Source organism: Stenella coeruleoalba (genome assembly GCF_951394435.1).
Source record: "Stenella coeruleoalba genome assembly, chromosome: 14".
Lineage (NCBI taxonomy): Eukaryota > Metazoa > Chordata > Mammalia > Artiodactyla > Delphinidae > Stenella > Stenella coeruleoalba.
Window position 1 is genome coordinate 6,013,680 of NC_137160.1, and position 10,994 is coordinate 6,024,673.

Consider the following 10,994-nt stretch of genomic DNA (forward strand, 5'->3'; position numbering starts at 1 on the left):
TAGTGTAATATGACCCCATAATGCAAACAGTTTTAACTGACTTGAATTCAGCTAACCTGGGATTTCTGTCAACAAATTTTTAGCTAAGTTGACCAGATTATTATGATTTTTAGTAATTTCAGTCAAATATTACAAACCAGGTGCTTATATAGACTAACTTTTCTTGGTCTTCCTGTTGAACTGAATTAGAGCTGGCTTCAAGTTTTAAAGACCTTCACTTATTTTGGTAATTCATCAGATTGAAGTGTCCACATAACACTGAGCATTTACACTTTAGCACGTATAACTTGAGGAGTGTGTAATATTTAGAATTATTTTCCACATCTTAATAATGTTCTAGAATAGCATTATGCCACACTGGAAATATAGTTACTAATAATTTTAGAAAATTATATTTTTACTAAAGTAAGTAAAAATAGAACTACCATGTGTGATCCAGCAATCCCACTCCTGGGTATATGTCCAAATAAAATGAAATCAGTATCTCGAAGAGATACCTGCACCCCCATGTTCATGCAGCATTACTCACAATTGCCAAAATATGGAAACAACGTAAGTGTCCTTCCACAGATGAATGGATAAAGAAAATGTGGTATTTATACACAAGGGAATATTATTCAGCCATAAAAAGAAAGAAATACTACCATTTGTGACAAAATGGATGAATCTGGAGGACCTTAGGCTAAGTGAAATAAACCAGACAAAGTCAAAACTATATATGTGGAATCTTAAAAACAAAACGAAACAAAAACAAAGCTGATTTCATAGAAACAGAAAATAGAATGGTAGTTAACATGGGCTGGGAGGAGATGGGGTGATGTACGTCAAAGGGTACACATTTTCAGTATAAAATGAACAAGTTCTGAGGATCTAATTTACAGCATGGTGACTATAGCTAATAATACAGTTTTGTATACTTAAAGGTGCAGAAAGTAGATATTTCTTATTTACGTTCTCATCACGTAAATAAGAAAGAGGAAACTGTGTTAACTACGTGAGGTGATGGCTGTATTAAGTATCTTGATGTTGGTCATCATTCCACCACGGATATGTGTATCCAATCATCGCATTGTACACTTTAAATACATACAATTATATTTGTCAATTATTCCCTAATAAAGTTAAATTTAAAAAATACTTTTTGTTTATTAATGCTTATATATTTATGTTTTAAAGTACGTATATAGCTTTCACATCCAATATTATGAAATATATAGCATATCATATTTATCACATATTTATCTAGGATAAAATCATAAATATCATGCCTTAGTTTAAATAAGCAAGAAAAGACTACATTGCATGCTAAAGATGTTTTTCAGTGATGGGTTCTATCCAAAGAAAACAAATTTAAGCTCTATTAGAAATAAATACTTAGTATAAATGAAAGGAAGGGATCTTGAATTACCTTAGCCTCCCCCTCTCAATTTTTTTTTTTTAACAATAGAATACCTTCCTCTTAGGCTCTAGGTGACCATGTGTCTACTACAGGGTGATCGTGGGTGTTAAACTGTATGTTATATTCTAGATAAAGAAAATAGTGCGCTAACACATAACAGATGCTCAATCAATGGTTGATATTTTTATTGTCGATGGGGATGTCCCTACACTTAAGAGCATAGAGTCTACTGTTACAGTGCTAATGACAACAGTTTCTAGTAACAAGGAAATAAAATAGAAAAGGTAATCCCTGTGATAACTAGAAAACGTTTTCACTTTTAAATTTTAGTTATATTCTGAAAGTCTTTCTAAGCAATAATGGACTAAAATTCCATCACAAAGAGACAAGCTAAATGTCTCCTTATAGACAGAACAATCGTTCGATCAGTGAATAAATAATGTTCCATTTCTATATCAATCTGCTACTTTCACAATTATTAACTTCCTTCCAAAAATAATTTCAAGCCTAAATTTAAACCTAACCTGTTTTTCCCATCATATAAGAATACTTATTGCTTTAATTCCATAATTAAGTCCCCTATATAAAGTTTTACTTTTTATACAAGTTAGACATTTTTGTTGCCTCATAGAAAAGAGGCTTGGTTTTATTCCCTCCAAAGGTGATGATCATGTGTGTTTGCATTTGCATTAGTCAAATGAAATGCTTATAGCATAACATTTAAGAACTGCTTAATAGAGATGCTATTTAAAGAGGTATAGATATGTGAGAGGTATTGTTACTTAATTAGCATCCCCAAATTGGTCTAATTTTCAGTCCAAGCTCACATTTCTTTCATAAATCTGGAGTCCCTTGCGATTCACGTTTGCACGCAAATCCGTGTTCTCTGTGATGGAAGGATAGAGTTGTGCTTATTTTGACAATAAGAGATCGTGAAATTGATGCAACGTTGGAATAAAAATAGGAGAGTAAGAATCAACAATTTCCACTGTGTTAAACTCATACAAATGGAACAAAATATGGTGGCTTCGAAAACGTTTCCTGACAAAGTCCAATACATCTGACCAGCATGTTATAAAAATGTTGAAGCAAAGTACTTCGTTTTCAGCTAATATCCTTTGGGGGAGAATAGACTGGCGGGGGCTATTTTGTCCTATTTTGCATGTTAAGTAGAAACCATTTGGCTCAGAAGTTCTTTTAATCACATTTTTACTACCATACTAAATACCTGTCTCAGGTAATAATATGCAATTCCGTTTTCACTTTGCCCCTGTCTTCCTACGCATCTATTTCGGCGGAACTGATGTGAAGTCAATTTCATCTCGCGCTCTTAGAGATGAGGCCTTGGCAGTTCTAACGAGGGAGAGGAGCCATGCCCCAGCCTATGGGAACAAAGGCCTTGAAAACCCCCTACCTGCAAAGCCCCACGTTATGGGCTGGGACCACAGCCCTGGCTGAAATCTTCAAACGAAAGAGGGTTAGGTGTGAAGTCTGTTGGAATAAGCTATACGTTCATTCTATTCTTCTGAACAGCACTGGCCCACTTACAGTTTATTTCTGAATAGCCTATCAGCAAAGGCATACTAAGCAAGTCAAAGGACTAAGTTTTTTTTTTTTTTAAACGACGTCTTTAGAGGTCGGATTACAAAGAGAGTGTCCATTTAAATATTGTCTTTGTTTAAGGGCTGCATGGACTGTACAGCCCAGTGGTCCTTGCAAAGGTTTTGAAGACAATGATACGCAACGATAACCTGACTGCGGCGTAAATCATCCTGGCAGAGTGGTTAGAACAGTGAAGATCTGCAGAAGCAAGGGTGCGGCTTCATTCTCTCAGGGGCAGGGCACTGAAGGAGACCGGAAAGATCGTTTCCTGTTGCTACATTTTTGCAGAGGCCCGGACTGCTTTGGGGGGTCCAAGAGGACCATCAGCGAGCCTTACCCGTGTCCGCGGGACTCCCCGGCTCTCCCCGAGCCCGCTGGCCCGCAGCCCGCGGCAGGGAGGCTCCAGCGCCCGTAGGTGGCGCCCCACGCCCGTGCTTGCGCTTCTCGTCCGCGCTGGGGGCGCAGCTCGGAAACCCGGCGCGCGTCCCCGGGGGGTTAGAGCTTAGAGCAGGCATTTTAATAACTAAGCGCTCGAGTGTCAGCGCGCCCCGCCAGCCCCCCAGGTTCAGAGGAGCAGAAGCAGAAACCCAGGCGGAGGCGCCCCTCTAATCCCTGCCCAAACCTGGCATTTCCCAAACTGGAGGTCCCGGAACCCCAGCTTTCACATCACTAAGATCCCAAGATTTTTCTCTTCATCCCAGTCCTCGTTTTTTTTTTTTTTTTTTTAAGAAAACTGCTTTCCCCACTAATTATGAAAGTGATCACGCTATTCAGGATTAAGACTTGGAGGGAATTTGGAAAAGAAAAGAAAGAATCGAGAAGAGGCGCGACCGGCGCTCTTGAGGTCGCCTAATTTCTGTAAGAGAGGCGTCTGGGAGGATTTCGCGCCGGGTGTTCGGGTGAGAGCGGGACCGGGGCGGTCCTCAGGGCGTCCGCGGCGCTCGGCGGTGCTGTCCGGAGGCCGGGACCGAGGGGGGGGCGGCGGAGAGACGCAGCAGCAGGCGCGAGGGCGCCTCCGAGGCTGCGGGCCCGGGTGCGGTGCAGACGCGGGGCGGGACGTGCGGGGCGGAGCGGGGCGCGAAACGCGCCGGTGCGGTGCGCGGGCCGGCGCGGGAAAGCGGCAGGGCGGGGCGGCGCGGTTATTGGCCAAACGCCGGGAGAAGGGGTCGCGCTCGGTGTCTCCTCCCGCCAGCTCCCGCTCATCTTCTCCGAGCAGAACAAGTTCACGGACCGCGGTGCTCGCCCATCATGGATGTTCCAGGTAACCCAACCCGGCCCTGCCCTCCGCGATCGGCGCGTTAACTGCATTCGTGCGTCTGTCTCAATGAGGACCACCGCGGGTCTGCGTCTGGGCGGAGAGAGAGCGGGAGAGAACATCGAGATCATTTTGTTCAGGGGCTGAGGAGGGAGGCTTCCCGTCGGGAAACAACTTGTCTCTTCTTATAAGGACTATTTAGGCAGTTGGCTGAGTTGTTCGGAGGCTGCGGGCGGTGAGGGGAGAGGTTTGTTTGCTTTTTGTTTCTCGCCTGGGTATGGGAGATACATGTCTAGTTTAGAGGGGGAAGAAGGGGCCCGGTTACAAGTGCAGACAGGCGCGTAAGTTGGCAGAAAGCTGCAGAGGCTGCCTCCTGGCCGGGAGGAGAAGAGCCCGGAGTCCGGAAACAAAAGCTGCACGATAAGCCAAGCTCGGGGTTCCCACCGCTGGAATCCTCTGGTCCTGCGCCAGAGAGAGGGATCCGAGGGGCTTCTCCAAAGGGGCTCGCTGCTGGCAGGGGGGGGGGGGCGCTGGAAGTGGATGTTCGGTTTTAGGATTTTTCTCTCTCTTCTCTTCTGGTTTTTGTTTTTCCTCTTACTCTTATTCGCCCGAAGGAGCTTACTGGGGATTTGTTCTTGGGGTGGAAAACGGATAAGATCCTCACTAAATGGATCGCTTTAAGAAAAAAAAAAGTCTCTAGGTCGGAGAAATAGAGGATGAATGAAAGTGAAAGCAGAGAAGGGAAAAAGGTTTCTTGGTGTGGCTTTAGAGAAAATGCCTCTGAAATTAAAGCCATTAAGGCTTAGTGGATCTTTTTCTTTGCCTGTGGCTTAAGCCCTCCTTTGCCTTGGGCTGAATGGGCCGGGGTGGCGTTGACCGCGTCTCCGCGGGTGACCGGCCATGTCCTTATGGCCGAGGCCCTGCGGAATTACGGGTCCCTTACCTGACCGCGCCCCCGGCGCGCGCCGCCCGAGAGCCTTCGGGGATGCCCTGGCCAGTGAGCCCCGGCGTTTCTCGGGACCTGTGTGCCAGTCGGGCTCTCCGGGGAGCAGTGCGAGGCACCGAGGGGGTGGTCTCCAGGGAGGGGGCCCGAACGCCGCAGGGACCTGCTCGCCGCGCCTCCTCCGCACGCAGCTTCACCTCCCTGTCTCAGGGTTTGGGTTCTTTGCCCTGACAGGTCCGCTGGCGCCTTTCTTCTGAGGACGACCCCGGCCTTGACCATCGGCGCAGGGGACCGAGGCCAGAGGAGGCTACTCACGGCCCCGCGCGTTCCCGCGCGCCCTCCCGCCCTCGCCGCGCCCCCGCGCGCCCCCCCCCGCAGCCCGGATGCCGGCGCCCGGCCGGGGCCCCCGCGGGCCGCCGCTGACCATGCCTGGGCGCCGGGGGGCGCTGCGCGAGCCGGCCGCCTGCGGCTCCAGCCTGGGGGCGGCGCTGGCCCTGCTGCTGCTGCTGCTGCCCGCCGGCTGCCCCGTGCGGGCTCAGAATGACACGGAGCCCATCGTGCTGGAGGGCAAGTGCCTGGTGGTGTGCGACTCCAGCCCGTCGGCGGACGGCGCCGTCACCTCCTCCCTGGGCATCTCCGTGCGCTCCGGCAGCGCCAAGGTGGCCTTCTCCGCCACGCGGAGCACCAACCACGAGCCGTCCGAGATGAGCAACCGCACCATGACCATCTACTTCGACCAGGTCAGCCGGCCGGCCTGCCCCTCGCCTCCCGCCTTGGGTGGGGAGGGCGGGGGGCCTGGGGGGTCGCCGGCTTCCGGGACGTGGAGTTCCAGGCTCCCCCCTCCTCTCTGCCCTTTCTCCCTTCTCCAGCAAGCTCTCCTTTTCACACTGTAGCTTTTTTAGAACTAATCAGCTCAGTTGGCACTGGGGTGACTGGGAGTCCTGTAAAAGCTAGGCGTCCCGGAGAGCCAAGAGAGCTGAAATAGATTTCCCGAAAGGACAGTGAACGTTTTGCTTTTCGCTGGGATGGGGGCCGTCCTTTGTGGTGGATGGCCTTCTGTCACCCCACTGGCCACTTAGGGACCGAGCGCATTTAAACTCTCCCCGCTCAGCCCGCGGGTTCTCCGAGGGTCTCAGCCGAGGCTCCGAAAATGTGTACCTACTGCTTATTTTGGAAAGGACTGGGGAGAGGATGCCTGTCTTCAGAAAAATAAGGGGGGGAGAGTGGGGGGAGGAAATAGCAGGTATAGTTATAGACAAACAAAACCAAACCGAGTGTGGTTATATGAATGCCATTACGGTAATACAATATATACAACGTATATATTACGGTAAATACAATATATACAACGCATCATAAAACGCAGATCGATGTATATGAAGAAAACACAAAGTGAAGAGCCATGACTTAAGTTGCTCCAGCCACTCAACTTCTCCCACTGGCTTCAAAGCAGAAGGGTCTGCATATGATCAGGCTTTGGCAACGCCTTCTCTGGGTTACTGCTGCCCAGGGTTAGAGGTCTCCACCTTCCTCTGGTGTCCTCCCTCCCCACCTTGGTTTCTGTTGCTTTTTGGAAGCAAACAGGAAACATTAGAGTGGTTTCCAAACTTCACCTCACCATTCCATTCCTTGTGCCAAAGTGCTTCCCACACAGGGAGCTCGGGCTTACTGAGCACACTTGATTGGGTTCCTTTCTCTCTGTTAACCAACTCGCATGCCTGAGTGGTGACACATCTGCACACACCAAAGCCTCTTCTTAGGCCAGTGTCTTTATTTGCTTTAATCCTTGTTAAGGATTATGTACTTGAAATTTGGGGAGGGGTGTGTACGGGGCGTGTCTCTCTTTAATCTGTTTTTTTCTTCCGAGACATACATGTCTTTAATTTAATTATGTCCAACTAAAGCAGGCAGTGAATTCGTTTTCACAGCATTTTTACATCTGCCCTTTCATTAGGGTGTCAAAAAAAACCCTCTGTGACGTAGGCAGGCTAAGTAGTAGTAGGATTCTAATTTTATAGATGAGCAAACTATGACAGGGCAGATTAAGTGATGCTTCTCTGGTTCCCCAGTTAGGGAGTAAGTGAAACTTGCTTTTCTGGGGCTGGTGGGTGTTCTTCCGTCTACAGCAAGGCCCCGAATTTACCAGTTTCCTGAATTAGAAATGGAGGTGCGAGAGTTGAGGCCGTTGAGTTGGGAGAAGCAGCGCTGAGGGCTTGGAGAGGGGAGGCTTTGTTCTCTTCTCAAGCCTTGTCAGGCAGACAGGAACACAGCCTCGGAGGCACCTCCTGAAGCACATCGCCTTTAACGATAGAGCCCGAGTGTCTCTGAGCCCTGCAGTCGAGGGGCTGAAGTACTGCTTGGAGCTCCTTGAAGAAGCTGGTGTGGCGCAGTCCCCAGCCATCCCAGCAGTCATCAGTGGCACCCTGCCCGTTGCTCTGGGAGCCGTGTGTGATCCATCTGTAATGAGTGTGTACAAAATAACAGCAAAGGGTGTGAGGTTGAAATTTATTTTCTGAACAGATGACAGGGTCTCTAATCTAGGATTCTGTTGTTGCTGGCTGTTCATTTTAAAAGCTGAGAACACCAGGCGGGCCATTTTATTATTTTAATTGAGTTGTGCATGTGTGCGTGAGGAGGAATGGGGACAGGTCCAGACAGAGGGGCCATATTCCGCCTTGAATATCTGAAAGGGAATCTGTTCATAATGGGGGGACCCTCCACTCTCCAAGTTCTGCTTATGACATCCTGACAGTCTCATCCGTCTTTTACTTGAGAAATAGCACCTGGAGGGTCATGTGACTTTGTATCTCGTGGCTCATCTTGTCGTTATTCTCGCACCTTGCGGAGTTCCCACCGTGTGAGCTAACGGTGTCCGAGCTGCCTTTCCACTCTCCCTTTAGTTGTCCAAGCTTATTTGCATGACATCATAGCTCAGCTTAGAGAGCAGACACCTCATGTGGAGTAAAGTGAGGGGAAATGGGCGCAGCCAGTGTTTATGGAGTGTGGTCTTTCACCCAGCAGCCTTTATTGAGCACCTACTGTGTGCTGCCGGCGGGGAGGGGCATGCCTGGGGCTGGGAAACAGAGGAAACCTCACACGGTCGGTCTGTTCTCTCCTAATGCACACAAAGCTCGTCCCAAGCTTTATCTGACAGAAGTTATCTCACTGAGTTGGCCTCTTACGCCACAGCCCTTTCCCTGCCCATTCAGGACGGAGCTCTGTTTTGGTCCACGCCTCACGTTCAAGTCCCCAGAATCCCACGGACCTCTGAACAGACTCAGTGTGTCTACCGAGCTGATCGTCTTCCCCTGCTTTCTCTCAGCCCTGCCCACAGCAGCCACAATTTGCATCCACGTTTCCAACGCATAAATAAAATATACTCTAAAGCCATCCTTTTGAATTACGATCCATTAGCATCCTTCGGAAATCAATTCCTCACGTTGCGCTCCGGGGCTGCTTCCTTCCTGGGGCGGCCTGGGCGCCCTGAGCAGGTGCTGCGGTGGTGCTTCAGCTCCTAAAGGGGCGGGTGGGGGTGATTTTGTGAGTCTGACTGAAACACACGCTGAGGAGGGGCTTGCTCTGTGTGTGCTGTATGCCCTCTTCTTTTCCAGGTCTTAGTAAATATTGGCAACCATTTCGATCTCGCCTCCAGTATATTTGTAGCCCCGAGAAAAGGGATTTATAGCTTCAGCTTCCACGTGGTCAAAGTGTACAACAGACAAACCATCCAGGTGGGTCGCTCTGACAGCTGGACACTTTCGGCTGTGGATGAATAGTCACACCGTCTGCGAGGCAGGGAGGACCAGGGACGGGGGTCACGGGGGCCTGGACACCAGCTGAGTCCTCTGGGTCAGGACCCCGCACGGGTCCAGGTCCATGGCCAGGGTGGGGAGAGGAGGGGGGGGGAGATGAGAACAAGTGGATGGGATGGGGTCCATCGTGGTCAGCTGAGCTTTATATCCTCTGCCTCGCAGGTCAGCTTAATGCAGAACGGCTACCCGGTGATCTCCGCCTTCGCAGGGGACCAGGACGTCACCAGAGAAGCTGCCAGCAACGGTGTCCTGCTGCTGATGGAAAGGGAGGACAAAGTCCACCTCAAACTGGAGAGGGGCAACCTCATGGGAGGCTGGAAGTACTCCACATTCTCGGGCTTCTTGGTTTTCCCTCTATGAACGCAGAATCCCCGCCCCGCCCTGCCCCGCCGAGGATGGGGAAGTTGCCACCTGGACGCAGGAGTTCACCCTTCCTAACACCCCGAACTTGCCAGAACAGGACAGCTTGTTTCTAGCCTCCTTCGTCGGACTGTTGTGGTCGAAGCGTGATCGCCTTCGGAACCTCCAGTGTTTTCTTTGAATGTTGACCATGCCTCTCTGCAACCTGACCTCTAATTAGTTTTAGATGACAGCGTCTGAAGGAGAAATGAAATGACAGATCTGAGCAATCTGTACCTGCGATTGGAAAGTCGATACGGGATGTTATCACTGGGACCACTGACTTCTCTTCTTTGTTTGTACCTGGTACCGCTGCCCCCGGAATGGCCCGCAGGCCGCAGGCTGGGCTCACAGCGAGAGCCCTGCCAGTCACCACCGCCCGACAGTCCTTGAAACGTGTTCTCTGTGTGTCTGTTCAGCCTTAAGAAAAAGAATGGCTTCGCTTTCATGCCGTTTTCCTCCCCACTCCGGGTGGATGGGAGCACGCGGGAGGGGGAAGGGAACATTGTGTTAAGAAGTGCTTTATCCGGAGAAGCAAATTTTGCGCCATTGGACTGCCAGTTTTGTTTTGTATTGTTTGTGTGTGTGTGTGTGTGTGTGTGTGTGTGTGTGTGTGTGTGTGTGTGTGTGTGTGTGTGTGTGTGTGTTTCTCCCCAAGAAACTACTTTCCTTCCCACACACAGCTCTCCGTCCACACCCCTGCTCTGATCTTTTGTGCTGGGGTGAGGAGAGAAAAATGTGTGTTGAATTCCTGGATGAGACCAAACAAGACAAAACAAAAAATAACTGTGTATTTTGTTTTGGAGGAGACCAAACCAAACAAAAGGTACCTGTAGAGCAAAGTGAAAATGACAGACGGACGTTTCTGCTTATTCTTTCGAAGAGATTCTCTCAGAGGCACCTTTGGAACTAACAACCTGGATTTTTTTTTTTTTTTTAATTCACATTCTGGAATACTTTAAGAGACTGATGTTCCTGGGTGGCCTGAATCATGTCAGATTGGCATGGAAGCTGTGATGACCAAGTCCCCGATCACATGGTTTCTTTGCTGAGCACACCTGGGTCTTCCAGGCAGCATGTTTTTGTTCAGCTGGATCCACTTCTGGGTGAGCGCACCGCGATCAGGCGCCTCAGAGTCGACGGGACCAACCGGTTCTTCCCCATCAGGATCCTCTTCTGACCCACCAAGGCCAGAGGGTGTTGACAATCCCCTGGGAGCGCCTGGCGGGAGGCCACCTGGAAATCGCAGTGGTTGAAGGTGTCGGCAGAGGTGCCCTAGAAGCAGTTTCCCAAATCCTTGTTGTTTGGCGCCTTGTACAACAATATTATTAAAACACAGCTGAGAGTTGATGGGTGCAGGATTCGTACGCCAAGGAAACGGCACTGATCCCAAAGCAATCAAAGAAGAAACCTCAAACTGGATGTTAATTTGTCCTTTGTGTAACAATGTAACCAAAATATTGATGATAAAACGTCATAATTTAAGATGCAGAATAAATGGGTTTGATGTCTGACTTGGTTTCTCCCTCCACCTCGCCTCCCAACTCTCAAAATGTGTGTAAGGAAAGGCCAAGGATCAAGGGC

The 10,994-nt window shown here is 49.3% G+C and overlaps 1 protein-coding gene across 1 annotated transcript; it reads left to right on the forward strand.

Moving 5' to 3' along the window:
- The first annotated feature begins 5,178 nt into the window (after positions 1-5,178).
- On the forward strand, positions 5,179-9,453 carry CBLN2 (cerebellin 2 precursor). The gene is made up of 3 exons (XM_079942475.1): positions 5,179-5,939; positions 8,811-8,930; positions 9,174-9,453. Exons 1-3 carry the CDS (start codon positions 5,583-5,585, stop codon positions 9,369-9,371), a joined length of 675 nt encoding a protein of 224 aa, XP_079798601.1. The 5' UTR covers positions 5,179-5,582; the 3' UTR covers positions 9,372-9,453.
- The last annotated feature ends 1,541 nt before the right edge of the window (positions 9,454-10,994 follow it).